The 22,833-nt window shown below is 37.0% G+C and overlaps 1 protein-coding gene across 6 annotated transcripts in view; it reads right to left on the bottom strand.

Moving 5' to 3' along the window:
• The window catches only part of EML4 (EMAP like 4), a 146,915-nt gene that overhangs the window by 18,112 nt on the left and 105,970 nt on the right, over positions 1–22,833 (bottom strand). For all 6 annotated transcript variants that reach the window (XM_014252936.2, XM_088052674.1, XM_088052672.1 and 3 more), the window contains 11 exons: positions 17,810–17,933; positions 12,811–12,960; positions 11,296–11,365; positions 9,923–10,033; positions 7,503–7,598; positions 5,161–5,295; positions 4,802–4,937; positions 2,902–3,053; positions 1,260–1,385; positions 1,014–1,145; positions 327–394 (listed from right to left, as the gene is read on the bottom strand). In XM_014252936.2, coding sequence (XP_014108411.1) covers positions 327–394; positions 1,014–1,145; positions 1,260–1,385; positions 2,902–3,053; positions 4,802–4,937; positions 5,161–5,295; positions 7,503–7,598; positions 9,923–10,033; positions 11,296–11,365; positions 12,811–12,960; positions 17,810–17,933 — 1,300 coding nt within the window. The remainder of the gene's footprint in view (positions 1–326; positions 395–1,013; positions 1,146–1,259; positions 1,386–2,901; positions 3,054–4,801; positions 4,938–5,160; positions 5,296–7,502; positions 7,599–9,922; positions 10,034–11,295; positions 11,366–12,810; positions 12,961–17,809; positions 17,934–22,833) is intronic.

Genomic DNA, 22,833 nt, shown 5'->3' with positions numbered 1-22,833 from the left:
ATACTTGGAAAAGACAATAATGAGTGCTCATGGAAGCCCCTGAGGAAAAAAAAAAACTTAAAAAAACGAAAACAAAACAAATCCCAAGATCTGGGCTTTCGTTTAAAGAGTTGTTACAAAGTCAAACCAGCCTAACAGCAATCAGACAATTCTTCTTTCTTTGTCTAAAAAATATAAGATGCTCCACCCTCTTCTGCCATGGTTTTTAGGCTCCATAACCTCAAGCAAAAAGAATAATAAGCAAATGACTCCAATTATAAGGTGCACTGTATTAAAGTGTCTCCTTTACACTTTCTGTCATCACAGCTCAGCTGGGAGGCATTTACCTGCCCGAGTGTGTTCCTATGGCGACCACAGCTCCGCTGGGATGGAAATCCGCACAGTGCCCGGGTTCCTGCAGGAGAGGCACAGACACGTTACTGCCCCAGCCACACCCTGAGGGCCAAACAGCTCTCCTTATACTAAAACTATCCTAAAAGTTTCAGCTGAGCTGACACGGGAAAAACCAATCACTTAGCAGCACGCTAATCCTCAGACAGCTCTTCTCACAGTGTAGCAGTGACATGCACTGTGAGACCACCTTGTGAGTAAAAGACCTACATTTCTGTGAAAAAAGTAATTTTTCTTGGACATTAGCAAAGAACTAGCCAAACTACTAATTGAATGACAGTAAGGAAAGGACATCTAAAGCCAAATCTTCACAACTGTATGATGACCTCTTCAGATTGTTTGAAGAACAGGGTAAAAAATAACTTGTAACACAAGTAACGGACTAAGATTTATTCAAGTTGGCTTGTCAAAATGACATCAAGCAATGGTAACCAGATTACATCTTACCAATGCCTGATGAGCCTTGTTAAATCCTTGTTAAATGCATCAAAGCTTCAAGATAGCTGTTTTAAAAACATAACTGTAGGATTTTTGTTTGCAATCAGGTGGGACAAGAATGTTCCAGAAACTGAATGCTTTTTCCCATTTTCGAGCTTTATATTTAAATTAAAGGGTTGACATACATCTAGCAGCCTGGTCCATTCCAGTGTGTGGTCCACAGAGTTCCACATACAAACTTGCCTATCTTGGGCACATGTTAAAAATAAGTCTTTGAAAGGATGAGATGCCAGTCCCCAGAGTTCATCTGTATGTCCCTAGAAAGAAACCACATGTAATTTAACAACTAAAAAAATTAAGAGTCTCAACACACCAGCAGAGAAAATCTTTACATTTTAGGGTTATAGTTTAAAAAAACAAGTTATGCTCACCTGTACCTCCACTACAAAACCATCATTAAACGTTCCCCTCAAAACAAAGTTTCGTGAAGTACCCACTAAAAATTGATCAGCTTTTCCTTCTGCTACTGCTCTGATTGTTCCATACTGGTCAGGAACCTGCAAAAAGAAACATCTGTCAAATCACATGAGGCATCTTGATAGGTGCCTCATTTTGGAGGCCACAAATAGAGCACAGTGACAGAATCAGAACTGGAGTTCTCCCTGTAAAAAGGAACAATCCAATTATTATAACCTTGATCAGGGCTTGACCTGAAACCTTTCTCATCTATTTGTTCAGCACAGGCATACAAGATCTTATTCCAAGCCAATCACTCATTTTAATAACTTCAGTAGAAAGAAAATTACAAATTAAATTACACTGCTTTTAAGCGTAAAATTCACTAAACAAATGCACTCCACAGCCTTACAACTCATCTTACAAGGAAAGGAATAATACACTGTTACTATTTACTTTCCAAAACACGCTTTGAAAACCAAGAAAAATCTCGTAGCACACAGTAAATGCTTCCTGATTTTCTTAATGTTTCCTGATTAGCCCAAAGTAAATGTTCATATGCGTTATGTTAGCAATGTTTCTGAATTTTAATTACTTTGTTTATTGCAGGCTTGAATCCTAATATACTGCTTTATTTTACAGTGTGCAATTGTTTGGTTTTTAAATTATTTTATTTGAGAAAGCACACTAATATTAAGTGATAACATAAGATAGAAAAATCAATCTGTCAGGATTCTGGTAACATAAAAATTAGCTTTAACATGACATTACTAACAAAAGGAAAATGGAGACACTGGTATGAATAGAGTGTTTTATTTGAGCCTAAGAATTGTATATGATAGTGGCTACATTCTCTGCCATGTTTTCTAAATGTCAGTGGTAGATTCAAGGCAGTAAAAAATTCTAGACTGAACTTACCTAAGTGTTAAGAAAAAATGCTGCTATGAATGGAAAATAGGTAAGTGGAGTAAACCAATGTTTAAAGAACTGTTTAGGAAGAACATATTATTTCAAGTTAAGGGAAAAGCCCAAGTTTTTAAAATCCAAAATACATTACCTTTTCCAGTTCATCCCCAGTGACCTACCACTGCCATATTGCAAATTACAAAGAACAGACATAGTCACTGAACACTCAATTTAGGATAAATTTAAAAGAAGTTCCTCATAATAGCTTATTAATCATTAATTATTACAGAATTCCAAAATGTATTCTACCACTTATGTCAAACCCTCTACCAAAACCCTGAAATGCTGGTGACATTGTCTTTCCCCGGAGAGGCAAATTTATAAAAACACAGGCAGTACTAAAGAATAGCCTCAAACATCCTCTCAAACAGGATGAATTAAAAAACCCAAACAACTAAGAAAAGGTTTTGAAGAAAGAAAACCCTTAAATTTTCTGTTCAATTTAAACACAGGAGAACTGAAGCCTCATATAGGCTCATTTATAGGCTAAAATTTAAACACTCTTGTAATAAAACATTGTAATCCAATTAAAAAACAGCAACTAGAAGGTATTCTTTCATCCTAACTTCCCCTACTGGGGGTGGGGAAGGCCCTGTCTTGCTAGTCAATACCTTGTTGAAGGCAATTTCCTTGCCTCTCTTGATTTCTTACCTCAATTTCCCTTTCAGGATTCAAATCATGATCCCACAGGATGATCTTTCGGTCTTTCCCACCTCCAGTTAACAGCATTCCATTCCTCATTTGACAGAGTGTGAACACACTGCCATCATGAGCTTTGATTTGTCTGCTTATCTGATATACTCCTACATGCACAAAAAAGAAAAGAAAGAACACTAGTAATTTTTTCACCTAGGGTTTATGAGAAGCTTTGCCTTTAGGCAGAAGGATAAAGGAAGTGTATAATAATTACATTTGGACTGTCAGGTTTTTAGTATTGCAAACACAAGGTGGTAGTGTTTTCTTACAGGATAAAAAGATAAAACAAAGGGCCTGTCTTTCTGAAGAAAAACTTTTTTGCAACTGATTGTCCTACAAAATGTGAAGGCAAAATCAACAATTGGTAAAATGCTTTATTTTCTCTGCTTTTCAAAGGAACACAGTTTTTCCAGATGCAAGAGAAACTGTCTTTTAGAGTAAAAAAAATATTTAGCAAGTCATTATTTAAAAAGAAATAAAGATACTTTATTAAAAGAAACTAAAAGTCTTGCTGTCTATAGTTTTTTGGGGATAAAAGGCCAATTATTTATAGCAAAATTTCCACGATGCATGAACCTAATATCTAATGCTGGATGCTGCCACACATAAAAATAGTACAACCAGCATTTGGCATCTATCGAGACAGCAGTCTAGCCAAAGGAAAATACTTGGAAGAATGAAGGAGATGAGAATATTAAACAACAAGGGTAACAAAAGAAGCCTTTTTCATCATCATTGGGTCTTCATATCAAAAGAACTGATGTTGGAAACTAATTAAAAAAACCTAAACAAAACAAGATTCTGGTGCTGCATATTTTTAAATAGCAATCAGAAAAAGTGAAACATCACCCAGCTATGAGCTTGACTCTGCCTATGGCTCAAATCAGTTTAAATCAGTGTGCCCTCACACTGTGAAAGAGTATGAGATCAAGTCCTGTGACCAATCTAATGTGATAAGCCAACTAAGCCAATGTAAATAAATATTCTATTTGGTAACTTTTAGGGTTATACTGAAAAAAGGTTAATTTTGCACAAGAAAATAAAAATTAAACATCATATAATATGTTGAATTACTTTTCCATTGCAGTTAACTCGAAAGATGAGAAAAAGATTTACCTACAAAATCAGACTTACTGTTAAAAATGTACTTTTTACATTAATGTTTTCCTGGCATACCAATTTAAACCAGAGTGTTTGAAATAGCTGCCATGTAAAATGAATTATCATTGAATTTATGAGGGCTCAACTGTGCCAGGTCTGCATATGTTGGGTAACAAATCATTTTCCTTTCTTTTTTACAAAAGCTTTGCTCTAAAGAGTTAGTTCAATTTCAAATTTATTTTTTTTCAAAGTATATCAAGACTTGAGGGTCTGCTAAACCAGAAATGGTTATTCACACAACTGCTACAACTAAGTGTTGTAATTGTACTTCACATACAAGTCCTGTTAATATCAGCTCCACCACTTAATTGTATCCTTCTGAGACTAAGCATGATGCAACATAAGGCTTAAGAGACAAAGGCAGCTTGAAGAATCACCAAACTGATCCCACAGCCTTTTTCAAATCACCAGATCAAAGGAAAGCTGATTATCCACATTTTTTAAAAATGCAAAACATTTAGATAAAGTAGTTTTCATTAATTTCACACACAGTTCTGTTAATTATACAGAAATTCCAGACTGCTCTCAAGTCAGCAAAGTCATTGGACTTGCAGGATTTTCATAGCACCTGTTACTGATAGGAAGTGAATGCCCTGAGTCAGGCCTGTTTCTCTATTCCTTGCCTAATGCCATCCTTTACATTTGTCTTCTACAGATTATGTAAAATCTGTGATTAACTCCCAACATATCCTACCTTTAGCTCCTTTTCCTGGAGTAGCTTCTACAGTAGTTTTGCCCCATATAAGTATTATCCCACCTGAATCTCCAGTGAGCACATCACCATTTCCCAAGAAAGCCAAACACTGAACAAATTTGGGTTTCTCATATTTCTGAAACAAAATAAGCAAGAGAAAGGGATAATTCCTTGTACTTGTTACATAAATAGAATAATGCATCCACACTCTTACACTCTGCATATACATAAGCAAAATTTAACCTTTTTTTTGTATGATTACCTCTCTGATCAGACAGTACATGGTAACAACGAAGCAAATGTACAGAAAACGTGATTTCCATTGATTTAAAACTGTCCTGGTATCAACATATTATTACCCCAAATATCCCTTGCTTCCTTGATAATGAATTGCCGCTCCAGGTCCAGAAAAATATATGGGATTTGCCACATGTTATTATGGTATTTGCATCAGTGGGATGGAATTCTACAGCAAGAACGACTTCATTTGTAGTCTGAAATAATAACAGAAATAGTATTATTTCATATATATTCAGATAGGACATTAACGACTAGAAACACATGTAAACCCCAAGTTTTAGAACAGAGATATGTAAGAAATACTTTCAAGCTATCTAGTTTAAGTGTTCTGTGCTAAGTCAGCTGTCTGAATGATTGCATATATAATTCTGTATATATTGATTTTTCACATACATAAGAGATCATTATTAAACTTCAGTACAGAAGTTAGGGTTTTACATTCCCTTTTTAAACACAAAGGCTTCTGATCTCTTGAATAGCTTCTGCCAAGGAAAGTGAATAAAGACACATTTTTGGATTGAAAACCCTGCTTAGTTTTTGTACAGATTGGTTTGCTATTCTGGATAACAAAGCCGTGACAGAGGCAAGTAAGACAACAAAAATATTGTAGGATTATATCCATCATTCTCTTTCTGAAATTCTGTAAAAAAATTTTGGGGTTCTTTGTTTTCCATTCCTCCTCACAAAGAAGAAAAAGAGAAGCCTGCATAACTCAAAATTCTGAAACTTAGGGTCTCACCTTTGTATTTTTCCTGGCTGCATGTACTTTTACTGAATTACCAACATCTTAAAAGTCTTTCATCCTTTACCAATAGATTTTAAAAACATAACAAACTGACTGGTCATTTACTTAACTTCTAATGTATATTCAACCAAACTGTCTTTGAAGACAAATCTCCCGCAGGCAGTGACTACAAAACAAGAAAGTAAACTCATTTACTTGTACAGGATTTCAAAACAGGCTGCCCAGAGAGGCTGTGGAGTCTCTTTCTCTGGAGATACTGAAAATCTGCCTGGGCATGATCCTGTGTGACCTGTTCTAGGTGAACCTGCTTTGGCTTGGGGGTTGGACAGATTATCTCCACAGGTGCCTTCCAACCCCAGCTGTCCAGCTGTTCTGTGACTTATACATAAGAGTACTGATAAATCACATCTTTGGGAGAAACTTCTCCTACTTCACCACTTTTGGCTTACTTTAAAAAAACAATCTCCTTAAATTTCCTTTTTGTTTTGTTTTTGTTCATGGCCATATATATTGAATTATGTTTCTCACACAGTTTTCACATGAGCAAAACTGCTACACCAAAAAAATAAATTGGAATTTAAGGACTGAAAACCTTAATGGAGCTCAGCTAAGAAACAACTTTTGTTTTGCATCCCAGCTCAAGGGATGCAACTCTGCTCACACTGTCTCCTGTGGAAGGTGCTTAAGATACTGTAAGACCAAAAGTCCTAGACGTGAATAAGTTCTGAAGGGCAAACTGTCCCTGCCAAATAATTTTTAGCCAATTCTGAAACACCAAGGAACTCCCCTGAGTGCAAAAACAGTCAAAACATGATGTCAGTGAACGGGAAACACAAGGCATATGCCAGATAGTTTCAAATAAAATATCAAAAAGGAAATAAAAATGCTGTCATAGAATTAAATTAAAACTTGTAGAATACAGTTAGCATTAGTCAAGATAATCTAGAAAAAAGGGGTCAAACCAACCTGATTTTGTTATCTGAAATGGCAAATTTGTAATGATATAGACATATGTGCTTGTAGAGCATGATTTATAAAAACATAAAAATACTCAGTTCCACATGCAGGTAAATATTTGCTTGCTTGATATTGGATAACACGAAGGATTGGGTGTTCCAAGTGAAAACAGCTTTACAAGAGCACTGAGTGCAACACCTCTGAACACATTTCATTGGTCTGAAATTTGGGAAAGTTCAAAAAGAAACAGAAAAGCTGACAAGGCTGCAATCCACGAAAGTACTTAGGACTTCAAATGAGAAGAGACACATACTGCAAATAAGAAACTGGAATTTGATTCAGAGAAAAATACAATAAGGAAAGTCTAAAGTATTTTATTTTTTTAAACAACTACAGATTGAATCATCAGTTCAGTTTCTTAAAGCTCCCAGGATTTATTTTTTTTTAAATTAAGAAACCACTAAACAATAGCTTTATTTACATTGGCTTTTAAGGATGAGTAAAATGTAATTACAAACTCTTCAGTATTCAAACCTCTTGCAGTAAACAAGTTAAGAATACATTTCTGTGGAACCCTTAAACAAGCCAGCAGTATAACACAGTTGCAGTTTTCAAGTACAATCAAAAGTGTGTCTCCAAAACCTGTAATTATGGGAATAAAACCACTTGTATTTCAGAATACTCATGTGTAAAAATTACCTTTATCTCTGCTATTTTTGATTTCCTCTGCCAATCCCACACTGTAAGCATATGCTCATTAGAGTCATCAATTACACACAAATGAGTACCAGAATCCTAAAGGAAAAAGAAAAAAAAAAAAAGTACTGACAAAGTATTATCATTACCCAATTTAGAAACAGGGCAGGGCAGAGGTATTTTCAAAAATCCACAAAGGTATATAAATTAACCAAGTCCTTTTAAAGTAATTACAACCTCAATATATATATATATAAAATTTTCTTTTTTTTCTTTCATAAAGATAGACATTTTTGTATAATCTCATAAAAAATGATCATGCTTCAAATAACACTCTAGGAAAGCTTTAAAGCTATTTTATCAAGTCTTTACTCTGGTTTTGTTTGTTTTTATGCTGGGTTTTTTGTTTATGGGTTCTTATAAGTATTTTGTTTTTCCTCAGGTCTCAGAGGACAGACAGACAGCTCCACTTGTGTTTTTTTCCTAAATGCCACTATCACATACACACAATTACATTATCAGATTCTGTAAGCATGTCTCATTTTTTCCTTATGGGTCATAAAGTACCAGCAGTTTCATCATGTAGTTGGTAAAACTGCAGCAAAGGTAAGACTTTCTGAATAAAACAATGCTTACAGGGGAGGTAGAGCAGCACCTACAGTATTAAATAACTGAAACCACTTATTTCAAGCAACTTTACAACAAAATGGTAAATATATGGCTACATGTAATTAAAGGAATAGAGAAAAATACCTTAAAACAAAACCATACTTATTCCCAGCAATGCATACTTGCACAAACCAGTTGTTTCAAGGACATTTGTAGAAAGATTTAGAGGAGACTTCAATTATCTTAAAGTTGATTCTTACACTTTATTCTCTAACAAATTATGAAAATAGAAGTGGCTAAAGTTATTATTCCCAAGCACTATTCTGAGCAGTAATATGCAAATATACATTTAAATGATTAGGTGGGAAGAAACCCTGAAGACAGCATTGGTGATGTACACAGCTCTTGTGGGGGTTAATAAATTCTGTGGTAAAAATAATCCTAGATATTGCACACAAATTGTTTCAGTCTAGTAAGCAATCATGTGAGACTCTAATAAGGTATCAAATTAAGTTGCAGCTGAAAAACAGAACCAATAAAAGCTAAAATCTAGTCCTCAAAAATTCCCTGGGTTTTGGTTTTTTTTTTTGGTTTTTAAATGATGGAGTACATTCTTATTCAAGCTGAAAAAGATCTCTATCCGAGTATCTAAGTTTCAGTGGTTTGTTGGAGTGACAGGAATGCTGGTACTCCTTTCACATTATTTACTGAAACACAAAACATACAATGCTAAGAACTTTCTTTCAATTGCTTTTTTTCTTTCAATTGCTAAGTGAAACTGCAGCAAGAGTGCAAGAATTTCTTTTCAACAGGTCACCCAGAGACACTGTTCAGTTTCCATTCTTGGAGATTCCCAGAAGCCAGCTGGACCAGAGCCTGAGCAGCCTGCTCTGACAGAACCTGCTGCAAGCAGGACAGTGGATAAGGTGATCTCCAGAAATACCTTCCCACCTCAGCTGACCTGTAAATCTCTTCCTCTATTAGCAAAATACTGCAGACACTGTTTTTCTACATTTTCTGGATTTTTACATATTTTAATTCTTCTTGATGGAATGCAAGAATCCAGCCTGGGTTCTCAGGAGGTCTGATATGTCTCAGCTTTTTGGCAAAAGTGCAGTGGCAGCTCAAAGATTAAAATATGGCCATATTTTAGAAAAAAACAAAAACCCAACTTATTTCCAAATTTGAAATGAGATCTTTCTGAATGCCAAGTAGTGAATCTCCATGCGCTACCAATTTTTCTGATAAATTCTATGGGCCCAGTAACAAAGACTGCTATTTTTTTCCTGTGTAAAAGAGGCAAAAAATGAACAAGCTATTCCTCAGGAAAAAATAGTACAAGATAATATGAGGGTTTTGGGTTTTTTTTCATTTCCTGTTGGTGGACCGAAACCTACTCCAGCTGTGAAAGCAAAAAAGTTAACCCTCCTATCAGAACTCATTAAATTTTGTCTTCACAAATCTAACTAACAAATTGTAACAAATTTTAACATCAAAGTAAAAAGAACCAATGTCCTCACAAACAAAACAAAACCACCAAACCAAAGGGGACTTCAATTTCTCGTTAGGGCTTTTCTTGTGTATTTATTTACTGTGCTGGTTTGTTACTGCAATTTCACATGTGCCATTTCCTGTTTTTCCAGCTAGTTTGCTGTCGGCTGCTTTTATAAAGTATACAGAAACTTACTGGCACTTTTAATACCAAAAGAGATCAGCCAGACAACCACATGCAAAAATCTCCATAGATTTCCTTCCCATTTCCATGGGACTGGCCACGTTCTGTGGAACACCCCGAGGAACCGCACCCATCTTACCGCTTTGGAAAAATCCAAGCAGCCCACTCCGCGCTCAAAGGTGCCGAGGCCGATGACCTGCAGCGTCGCCAGGCTCACCGAGTCCCACACTCTAACATGGGGCTGCAGGGGCTGCGTGGGAAAGCAACGGGACAAACGGGTCACCAGCAGGGAAAGCACCGTGGGCAGGGGCCGAGCTTTGTTAAGCAGCTGCTGCCTGAATTACAAACTGCAGAGCAAAATGCAGGATGACCTGTGCGGGTGGTGCTGCTGGGTACTATCCTCAAAGTCAAAAGGGGAGAGTCAAGGCAATGTGGATCCTTATGTCTGGGCTACCAACACCGCGGCGGTGCCGTTGAGGCAGGAAAGTGGCATTTGGTAGTTGTGAAAACACTTTAACCAATTCAAGGAATTGAACAAATAATGGAAAAGTCATCTTGCATTTCAGACCCCAGACTAGTGATATTATGCAACAACTAAAAATAATTATCAAATCTGGGCTTATATATATCAATTAGGAAAAAAAGTAAAGAAACAAACCCTGGTGCAGTGAGTCTCTTAACCATCACCAATCACTCAATGAAAATGTCTGTGGTTTTATTTCATACAACTACTATTCCAAACTAGCTTAGAAACAATCACAAATTAACTTGGCCTAAGGACAGCATTTACCGTTGAAAATGACAAATCTTTGTACTGATGGAAAAATAAACCAACCAGCTCTAACAAGAATCAGAATATGCTCAGTGGAAATCATGTATACAACCCCCCCCACATAAATTTCTTACAACATATAAAAAATTAGGTTGAACATCTGAAAAAGAGATATATTTAACATCCTTCTATACTTTATAGCATCTGTCTTTTTTTCCCCCCTCTGTTTATAACTTCTTGAAAATAGTCCAATTATTCAAATTCTGACAGAATTATGCCAAAAGGTGGAGAGCAGCATTTAAATATACTTGCTCAGAAATGAGCAACTTTCCAGGAATGCTTGGTATACCTTCCATGAATTCTCAAAGTTGGTTTCCTCTTCCACGAAGCCTTAAGACTATACTGACCCACAGAATTGGAGATTTGCTCTCCCTTGGGAGAGGACATATTGAAAGTAATATAACATAAATTATGTGGCCTTATAAATCAATTACAAGCTTCATGTTTGCTTGCAGATAAAGGACTTCATAAGCCTCTGCTCATTTTTCATATATGGTTGTGTGCTTCATTTTACTGTCTTTTGCTAGAGATACAGGCTGTTACCTGAGAAAATCAAAATATCTCAGTAAATGCTGTGCATAATGTAAACTGCAGACAGAAGGTGATGATAAAAAAACCCCAGTCCACTTCGTCCTGATTTTCAAAACAAGATACTACTGCTCAACAGCTCTATTACTTACCCTTCCATCTTTATCCACTCCAGCTAACTGTCCTGTTGCAATTCTAATTTTGTCTGGATGAACTGCAAGACTAAGACAGACAGAAATATGACTTGCTTTTGCTGTCATAGGTCTTCAAAACTGAGAGGTGTTTCGTAAATTTTTTATTTGTATCTCAACAAAAGCCCATGAAGACACTTATGATCCTAAATCCCACTTTTAAAGAGACAGCTTGAATGTTTATCATCAGATATTTCATTCCACAATGTATTAACTGTTTGCTGACACACAACCAGGAGTGCCAGAAGAGCCACCTCCACATGTGCTCTGACACATCTCAGGTTTGCACTACACTGGAAGTCTAATGTAACAAAATCTACATTGTCTTGTAATGAACCTCCTACACATAGTTATGTACCATATTTATAAGCACTAAGGTGTATTTTATGCCTAAACCTAAAGGTGTCACGAACCCAGGGAAAAACAGGCAGAAAGGTTGGCTGAGGGTTTGCCTGTGCATCCAGGAGTCAGAGATTAACACCACTTGAAATAAGTTACTGATGTAATTGTATTAATGAAGTGCGATGCGCTACTAGTGGAAGTAAAACTCTGCCCTCGCTTATCACATTTTGTTATGAAGCTGATGCGAAAAAACAGATTTTAGAGAATACATCTTCTCAGTCTGGGATTTTTTGATCTATATTCTTAATTGCTTTCTCTGTAAAACTGCAATGGTGAAGAAAGCCATTGAAAGAATAAAGGGGGTCAGAGCAAACCTGAAGAGATCATAAAGATGGACACCAAAAAAATTTACAATTCAGTGCAATTTTCTGAATGAGAGCAAAGAACACAAACTGGTAACATTCCTCCCACAGGAAGCAATTACGCAGACAAGAGAAAAGAGCTTTAGATGTCAAATTTTCTCCAGTCAGGTACTGCACAGTAGAGAGTTTATGTTCACCATTACATTTTGTGCACTACTCTTCAGACTAGCATAGCAAATTCTGCCTTTGCACCCACAATGACATTGGCTTAAATTTTTCTTCTATACTTTTCTTTTTTGCTAACATCTTTCTGATTTCCCTGATTCTCTTTATACTTGGACAGGGCATCTTTTACAAAACAAGAGTATGATTGTTCAGTTTTTGACTTGGTTTTCTAGTTCTCCTTTAAGATTGCACTTTTGCCATACTGTCTGTAAACAACTGATTTAGAGTCAGGCTAACAACAATTTTTAATTTCTGGGACAAATATTTGGAATAGTTTATGCAATGATCCTTTCTTCAACCTGGCACTCTCAGATTGTACATGTATCCCCTTGTTTTACATTTAAACCTGACATCCTAAGCTAGCATGGACTGCTCTGACACAATTTGTTTGTGCTGTGTTTACTACAGTGAAATCTACTGGGATTAATTAAACAGGAAATAGCTACAACTATGATGACATTAATTAGTTTGTACATACAGCAGGAGAGGAAAAGAAATATTTCTGCATTATTACCCACACACTTACATGCAAATTTTGTATACTAACCATTTAACGCAGTCTGTGTGACCCAAGTAGTGCCGCTGGGTTCTCTCCTCATAGTTAAACAGTACCACCACTGAGGCTATGAAATACACAATTTCTCCGGTAGGAAGGAGGTAAACATTGGCTCGACAGTCTCTTCCACGATACCCATATCTATATTTTTATTTAGTTAAGGTTTTCATAATCACTGAATACCAGGAAAAAAAACAAATAATTTTTTTTCCTCTTTTTTCTAAAGGATTCCTGTGGAGCTCTCATGTCAGCAAATGTTCTTCAAGTTTTTCCCTCTGGAACTACAGCATGATTTCACTAACACAGTTTAAAAATAAAACAAAAAAAACCCCAAAAAAACTGGACTTCAGGAACTCAAATCCCTCAAGAAATGATGATAACTGGTTAAAAATAAAATATGGTAGAGGAAAGCAAACACAGTATTGCAGTTTCCTAAGAATTTTCATGTGAAATTTCATTAGGTAACAGGAGGACTCTCTATTCTAATTTAACATTTTTTACAGCAGCAGAGCTGTGTATCAGCAGGCTAGAAAGCAGTGTTGCTTTCATTTGGCCTTTTAAAACAATTCCTAATGCCCTACAGAGAAAGGCAAGCTTCTGCACAGCAGCTGCCAAGTTCAGGAAAGATTTCTTAAGCCTGGTTTAAGAGTATTTTTTAAACAAAAAAAACTTAAAAGGAATTTACACAATGAAAAATACTCTATCCAAATCTACCCAAAATATATAAAAGGCATGTTTTCTGTAGGAATATGCACAGCTCCTAATGACATTCAGCAGTTTTACACACTGTGAACTAGCCTCGGTTGGCACTGGTCAAACGTTATTACAACTCGTTATTTCTTTGGAACAGGTGCAGTTTTCTTCCTCTAGACTATTAATGTGGCTGCTTGCCTAAATTTTAGTTCCTTGGGTCACCAGGAACAATTAACATAATAACTCAGACTTTAACATCTAGATATGTAGCCCCAAAAATATTATTTTCCTGTTATGTCGTGCACTTTAGAGAGCTTTCCACTTCACTGCCAACTCATACACCTGCAACAGCAAAAAAAAGATGGGAAACACATTAAGCAACTTTTACTAAAGAATTCCTGCTTCAGGTCCTGGCTAATAAGGTATACAAAAGGAAGTGAAAGGCCCATGTGGAAAAAGCTGAGTGGATGAAGGTGGCCCTTTCTCATAAATGAAGGCAGGTGCAGTAGCTCAAATTTGGGAGTGTCTAAACTGGCATTCCCTGATCTGATAGTCTGACCTCTATTCTTCATGAACAAGGGCCACTTTTTTACTAAAAATGCCCCACTACACTTTCCCGCTACCCTTCCTCTTCTGCAGTGCCACCAGACCAGAGGAACGCTTGCAAAATTAAACACATGCTGTAACTAACCAGTAGTTCAAAGAGGGACACTGCATTCAGTTGTCAATTAAAGCCCTTTGGAGTGTGGAAAACAAAACAGATTTATATCTTGCTGTCTTCTGTTTAGTAGGGAACAACACAATGGCTCCCCTGAAGCAGAAGTTATTCACTGGCTTGCTAAGCAAACGATACCGAGAGAAATGCTGATATAACACAATGCTGAGGGCAGGAAAAAAAGGATGCCTCTGTTTCTCCTCCATTACTATTTACTCCCCCACTCGGTTTTCCTCTTTCTTCTTTTAAACACTGACAGAACTAAAAGAAACCCCAGAATGGCCTTCTATAAAAAATAACAAACAACAAACCAAATAGCTGAACTTTCAAAAGCAATGAGCTATAAACCAATGACAATATTTTTTCTAACCTGAAGCATTAAGAATGCTATTTTAAATACCTTCTCAGAGGAGAGAGGCAGGTTTTGCTCATCTGCTGTACACAATAGGGAATGTACTGATAAGGATTTAAGGAATGTATTAATAAGGATTTACTAAGATTGACATCTTTGAACATTCATCCTAGAAAAGTATTAATGATTTGCACAAACATGTGTTTCCACAGCAGAAGACTTCCATGCTTAGCCGAGCTAGAGCTAAATACTTTGGCACCCACCACTGAGCTCTGATATTCATGAAACTGCAAGAAAAAAAAACAACAAAAAAACATTTTCTCAGTACCGCCTTTCTTTTACCCCTCCTATAAAACAGAGTAGCAAAGAGTGGCTGCATTTTCTAGAAGCACATTTTTTACAAGCATGTAAATGAACCACCTGTTTTGTGGGACATTTTTTTTTTGCTTTCTTCATTCTCCATCCCAAACTATCCTGAGTAAAGAAAAGGATTGTTGCTCCACAGAATTTCTTTCCTGCTCCACACATGCAGAACAAAGCAGCACATACAGTGCAACACAATTAATGCAGTAAAATTAATGCAATAATTGACTGTGTCACTTCAAAAAAAGGGGTGACAACTTTGATACTTGATTTCCACTGAATTTCAGTGTTTATCTTTCAGTGAAATTGATGATTAAATTGGGGAAATGGAGAGATAGTTGCCTTGATACTGTGATTATTTCTCACCAATTAAGAGGACTGTTTTGTCACAACATTTGGTATGTCTAAAAACTTTGAGTTTTGGGGTTTTTTTGCTTGTTTGTTTAACTGGCTAAAAATAGCTACTGCCTTCATGAAAAGTGATCTACCGTACACCAGAATTCAGCAGTATATTTACCACTGTCTTCAATTATTCTTAGAAAGAAGAGCACTACTGCTAAAAATAATCTCATAAAATGGAGTCTGAAAAACCCTCCTGAAACTGAGCTACTATACACTGGGAGAAAAAATCCACAAAGTCACTGTAAAAAGCTACATTGACTGTGACCTCTGAAGCTATTAAATAAGCCAATATTGCTATTACTAGAAACGCCAGATATGCTTTAACCAGTTTTGAAGTTCAGTAGCAAAGATTGCACTACAAAGCTGGGATACTCAAACTATATTATTTAATTTAAATGACATCACTCAGGAACCAGACACAGTCAAGAGCTCAGACTCCCCCATGAGCTGCTTTATCTTGCCAAGCAGCTTAGGCATTTCTTCAAATGACTATAATCTTCAAGACAGACAAAAGCTAAGTTTCCCTATTTGAATCTACAGTACAGGGTATCAGCAGTCAAATAAACCTACAGGAAACATCTAAAAAGGAGACCTCCCCACCCCACCCAACCAAGCAATAAACCAAGAAAATCCACTCCAATAATCTGCCTGTTGTTTCCTTGCAGTTGGTCATAGCTGACCAGCATTTTCCAAAAGAATAATAACAAAGGAAAACCCAATTATAAAAAAAAATCATCCAAAAGGCAGGAGAATTAAAAGAATTCAAAACAAATCATATAAAATGGAACTTATTCAACACTAAGTTGAGCTTTCAGGTGCAAAACACTGACATTAGCAAAAGACTCAGTGAATAATTGTCCCCATGCTTTTTTAAGAAGGTGTACAGGGTTCAGTCTCCCATCATATTTGCAAGATTTGCTGTCTTGCAGATTTGTTCCCCTTGCTAACCCTAAGAATAAAGCACAAGATCTGCTGCTGCTGCATTCTCCAAACTGAAGAGCAATTTTGTTCTAATTCATCATAGAGATCAATATTTAGTCCTCATAAATTTTACTGCCTTTTCATCATTTTCTTCACCTTTGCATCCAAAAGATACCCCCACACTCATAAATCTACTGGTCTGATTTGGGATGACATTTCCTTAAACAGATTCCAAAACATATGGACAGTCTCTTTCGACTACATTTATTTCATTTTAATTAGACCTCAGAAGACAACTGGTTTAACCTGAACATAAGGTTCTTGGACATTAAATGTGTCCACACTGGGATTTGCACCTACTTAACTGAGGGTGTGATTTCATGATCAGTTTTCATCAGTACAAACTGCTCACTGATGCTGGAAAAGTCAAGCTGATGCTCCTCCTGTATGCCAGTTCCAGTCCTTGCATATTTGTGAGGAAAATCAAACTAATGTATGGGTCCTGCTTGAAAATTAACTTCACAAAAAGAGATTACATTTCAGCCAGATCACTGACTGACCCAATTCACTCCACAGTCACGAATGCCAGCATCAGCAACAGAGAGTTGTGATGGTAGTAAAATTGGGTACCAGAGTTTTACAAAGCATGAAAAAGAGCTCTGTTTTCCTTCCAGCCAGACTTTCATCTGAAACTTTCCTCCTGACATATGACAGTGTATCATCAACATTCCTAAAAAATCTTCCTTCTTTCTTTCTGCAACATCAGAGCATCAAAATTCAATTATTAAAACAATTCAACTGCTGCCTAGACATGTTATTTTACTGAAGTACTAAGAAACTTACTTATACAATCACAGTTTACTGGAAAAATCTTACAGAGATGAGGGAGTGACAGGAAGACACAAACATCTGCAAAGGCACATCTCTTAATGAACTTAATGTCTGATCTAGAGAACTTGGAGAATTGTCATCAGCCACACACCTACTCAGTTCTTCAAATGACAAATTTAGTGCACTTATTACAAACCAGTTTCCAAGAAATTAACCACTTCACTTTGGAGCTGAAATACAGAAGCAGTGCAAAGGATGGCTGCTTCTCCAATCCTCAGTAAGTAGGAAAGGACAACAAACTCAACATCTTCCATAGTTCTAAAACTTCCTAAAAAGGATCAGAGATTGAAAACTAACTGTTCCTGAAGCAAAGGCTACATTAATATAGTAGAAGGCAGAGGGGGACATTTTTCAAACTCTGTAACTCTCCAAAGATGCTTTCTTTTGCATTAAATATAAATCAGTTAATAAATTAGAATTAACATCAACAGCGAAACAAGGAAAAAGTATTTCCGTATCTATGTTGTCTGCTATTTAAAGTTGTACCATACAGGAGTTAAGAACCATTTCCATTGTTATATTAATTTGAACCTTTTCCCCCACCTTTTAGTTTTTACCTCTTAAAAGCGAACAGACAAGACTGGATTCTAAAAGGGAAAAATGCAAGACAAGACAAAAAGGGAACAGTGAGTAGTTATTGATATTAAGGATACACCCACTCCAGTTTTAACTTTTCAGGAGGCAGCTCTGTCCTAATATCATCATAGTTTTCTACATCAGAAGGAATGAACATTGTGATTGGTCGGCCTCGCATGAACATCTTGATATATTCTCCCTCTGTTGAAACAAAAAGGCACATCAATCATGTGGCAAGTTTACACAAGAAGTAAGACAAAAGAAACCAGTAATAAGCACAGAGATGCAAATCACACTGGTTATATAACAATTATTTTTGAAATGTGAGCTTGGTAAAGGCTCAGAATTTTTTTTTTTTTTTAAATGGAACATTAAACACACACAGAACAAGTGTTAGTTGAATTTGTGATAGAACAGACTGAGCATATAACATTTTAGACATGCAAGTTATAAAGGCAAAATCCAAATGCAAATCTGAAACTGAATAAATAATTAGTCACAGAATTACAGGATAAAGTATTTCAGTTTGAAAAGGACCTGAGGAGGTGTCTAAGTCAAACCTCTGCCTGGTTATGAGGCCAGACTAGGTTCCCCAGGCTTTTGCCTATCCAGATTTGAAAAACTCCAAGAATAGAGATGACACATCCTCTCCTGGCACCTCTCAGGACCCTGGGGGCCTTTCCCAGTGAGCTTGCTTCATGCAGACCCTCTGTCCCCTGACTGCATTCCTGCCAGAGACTCTTCTTTCCCATAGGTGCAGGACTTTGTATTTGTCTCTGCTTAATTCTGTGAGGTTCCTGCAAGCCCATCTCTCCAGCAGAACCACTGGGCCCCCAGTCTGCTGTCACTGCAAACCTGAGAGTGCACTGCATCACCTACCTCAGCCATTGCTAGACATGATGAGCAGCGCAGGGCCAGGCCGGAATCCTGCAGACTCCATGTGTCACCTACTGGCCATCAGGTACGGTATGACCCACTAACCACAACCCTCCGAGGCCAACTATCCAACTGCTTCCCACCCCCACCTTTCCAAACTCTCATGGCCAAGCTAAGACACCAGGACATTGCAGGAAAATGCAAGAGCTTTGCTGATTAATATAATCAAGAATTATATATCATCACAAACTAATACAGCAACCTGAGCTATTAAGCATCGTATCCTGAAGAATGGAAAAAAGCAACAGCTCAGAATAACTCCAGCTAATGCTGCATACAGCTGTGACAAAACACGTGTATATCATCTCTGTGGGAATCTGAGCACTTCACAAACCTTTAGGAGTTCCTTTTCAAGGAAAGTGAGCTTACCTACCACAATTACAGCTCCATTTCAAAAAGCACTGATGACAAAGAGCCAAATATTCCACTAACTTTGCATAAATGAAGTAGCAATATTTTATTGCTCTTCAGCTTCATTAGCAATTAATATCAAATTTTAGTATAAATATTAACCAAAGTAATGTAATATTCAGCTCTGAATTTGGAACACTGACACTTTTTTATGAGTGGGGATTTGAAAATCATAGCAGACACGGGAACTCAGAGTTCAAACCAAAATTTGAATAGTTGCGTAGAAGTGGAGTAGAAGAATAGCTGTAAATTAGCAATATGGTACTAGGAAATCTCTAATCACATTTGACACAACAAACACTAAACTCTAAAATGAAGATTTTTAAACAATTACTTAAGTACTTCTTTAAGAAACAAACATGAAACAGACTCCCCTACAATCTTGAAGGAATGCTTGGAAATATTTTCCCAATTACGCATAAGATTAATAGTCAGACTGCATGATTGTGCAACCTATTTTGGACCTTCCCTAAAACACCTGAAATTAAAATTATGAGAAACTCAGACTTATTTCCACAGAATCATAGTATAACAGCTCAAGTCAAACTTGGAGATCTAAAAAGGTAAAGAAACCAGGTCAATAATTGTAATAATTAAACAATTTTTTTAATATATATATATATATTAATATATATATATATATTAATATATATATTATATATAAAGATTTTTCTTATTTAGCATACTAATGCAAGGAAGCTGAGCCATAGAAGTCCAGTATGAAAGGAAAGAAATATTAAAAAGGTGAAAAACAGTTGTCTTGCTTCTTTCCAAGAACAAACATGGGTGCTTTGAACAAGAACCCCATGAGTCTCTCCACTGAGAACAGTAGAAAACCTGTGTCAGATAAAATAAAAAGGAACAAAGAAGATCACTCCCTGGTAGCTAAACTAGACACAACAGTTATTTTACCACAAGTTCATTACTTAACTGCATTGCTAAGAAAAGCTAAAGGTTGGAGCTGTCACTTGTCTGACATAAATGTTTAGATAATTATTCCAAATTAGTACCATGCCTCATTTATCTACCAATATACTTTTTATAGTATGTATATTCTGAGAAAAAAATAACACTGGCCAAACCCTAGAGTAATGCATTAACAATGACCATTCTATTAAAATCTGGCACCCACAGTCTTTTAAATTTAAAGCCTGAGGATATTTACAAAAGATCGATCATTGTTAAACCATAAATTCTTGATTTAACACTGAGCTTGACACTTCTGGTTCCACAAGATCAGTGCAAAATGACACCACAAATTTAGGATCAAATTTTTCATTGTTGCCTAGAACAGTGGAGACAACCAGCAACTGAAATTCCTATGGATGGAGGCAGTTGCACCTGTTGGGACTCTGCAGATGAGAGACGTAAGAGTCCAAGAGGAATTCAGTCAAGTGTCTCTCAGAAGAGGTTCTCCTGGATCTCAGGGAAAAGAATATCTACAGGGCATTCAGATACAAATTAGCTCTCTGAAGTTCCCCATTAAAAAATAAATTTTTTTACCCTTACTGTAGTTACTCAAGATTACCTCTGAAGAAATATATATAAAACACTTGTTAGAAAGACAAAGGCTAGGTAAAACTTGATTAAGCCTCTCCCTAAAGAAGAAGAAGGGTTAGAAAACAAGAGAACCCACTGAAAGATTTTTTTTTTGTCTAAGACTGTAAATTTCCTTTTGTTAGAATAACCTGTTGGGCAGATATAATATTAATGTAAAAATCTTTTGAAATACTAGAGAGGATGACAGCATACCAACACCATTCTCAAACAGCAATTAATTGCCTGAGGCCAAATTCTTGTATTTGCAACTTAAGAAAATCAGTGATTTAACTCTTTCATACTATACTACTTTAACTAAATGATCAAGAGCATTAGACAACATTGCTTTCCTGAAACCTCAATATAAAGCAGAATGTCTAGACTTTTATGTCCTTTTTTTGGGAAAAAAGAGCCTTGGTCATGTTATGACAGATATGTATGTAAGGGGTGACAAGGGAGAAAAAGCCAAAACTTCTAAAGAGAGTGGGTAAAAAACTCACTAAACCCTAGCCAACAAAAAATCCTTGACAATTCTGGTATCTACCAGCCTGAAAACATAAGTATGAAAGCAAAAAAATATTTTGTACCATATAAAGAGATCTTCAGATCCCACTATCCAATGATCAGAAGCATCTGGGGAAGATGAGGCTGGGGGTTGTGTGTGGAAAGGGCCAGGAGGTCATACCATGAAGAATTCTTGGCACTTGCTAAATTAATTAATCTGCAACTGCAGACACCCTATAAATCCTTCCAAATATGGATCAAACTAACTGAAAAGCACAGCTGAAGCTCTTCAGGTAGCACACCCAGGTGCCATGGATAATCCCCAACACACAAAAAGTAACAGCTCAGACCCAGAGATGCTACAAAAGGCAGCATCAAGTGGCTGCAGCATCCTGGCTCCAGGGGCCAGCTCTTCACCAGGAACAGCTGTAGCTGCTTTCTGTGCAGCTTTGAGCTCAAATTCACAGCCCTTGCCAAACTCTGCTTGGCTCCACAATATTTCACCTCTGGAGCCTCAACAATCTCTTTACACAAGTGCCAGGTAACATAGGATCAGCACTCCCAATTCATGCTCCCCGGACTGGCTCAGGCTTATTAGCCTCACATAGCAGCCCTCTGGGTGTGCTGGACCTAAGCAGAATGCATGCAGCTCTTGGCTCTCCGTGGGTCCCCCAGAGGTTTGGGGAAACTACTAACTCGGCCCCAAAGATGCAGAAACACTTAATTTGACTAAAATGTGGCCCCACTCAGCTTAAGTGACATAAAACACTGCTCAGAAGGAGAGACACAAAGAGAGAAGCCAGAACATGGTGAGGACACATATGAAGGTAGTCTTGAACACTGTGCAGGCATGGGGCTTTGCAAATTAATGCAAATTAATGTAATGAGCTAGAGGAACATCATGGCTTGGCTCAGCTCAGCCTAGTCCAGCCTGACAGATACCCAACATGCCCCCCCAAGTGCCCTCTCTCTGCTTGCATTGATATTTTTTTACTTTGCAGAGTACTGCAGCACCTGCTTTGGAGAGCAGAGCCCTGGCTGTCACAGAGAAAGACATAAACACACTCTACTGATTTCAGAATAGCATCCAAAAACCTCTTCCCACTACTAGTTGGGAACTACTCAACTTCCAGGCGACAAGAACACAAGGCCAGGTTTTTTTCTTTCTGTGTGTGTGACAGCATGGCTGATCACTTCAGCACAGGTCTGCCTATCTGCTGTCAGAAAGTGAACGGAAAAGTGAATGAAAGTGAATGAAAACAGCAATCCTCCCAGCCTTCATATTCTGAAAAAATAAAAACATCCAGCTATTTAACTCTCTTTTTGTATAATAAGGGTTTAGTCTGTCTCTACAGCACAACAAAATTTACCCTTCATGGTTATGGGTGCATGCAGTGTTACATAAGAGAACCTACCAGGGTTTTGACTTTACACAAGGCCTCTATCTCCATTGGAATTACTTTTGATACATCCTGGGATTGCATTTGTGTTTTCAAAATAAGTGAGTGGTTCAATCTTTGTACAACTAACTGGCATGTTATAGCCCCTTCCCCTACCACTTAATTCTGGCAAGTACCTGTTTATAGCTAGAACCTTGCTAGTCAACTCCTGCATGAATAATTAATTAATTTTTTTTTTAATACTACTCCAGCCTCAGGAACATCTAGGTCTTACTGTATTAAAATCTCAACTTCCAACTCTATCAGTCTGG

This window comes from Pseudopodoces humilis, chromosome 3 (genome assembly GCF_049639895.1).
Source record: "Pseudopodoces humilis isolate 2021_Gansu_Grassland_sample_001 chromosome 3, ASM4963989v1, whole genome shotgun sequence".
In the NCBI taxonomy this organism is placed as follows: Eukaryota; Metazoa; Chordata; class Aves; order Passeriformes; family Paridae; genus Pseudopodoces; species Pseudopodoces humilis.
The sequence above is the reverse complement of the archived record's forward strand: the minus strand, read 5'-3'. Positions and strand labels throughout refer to the sequence as shown.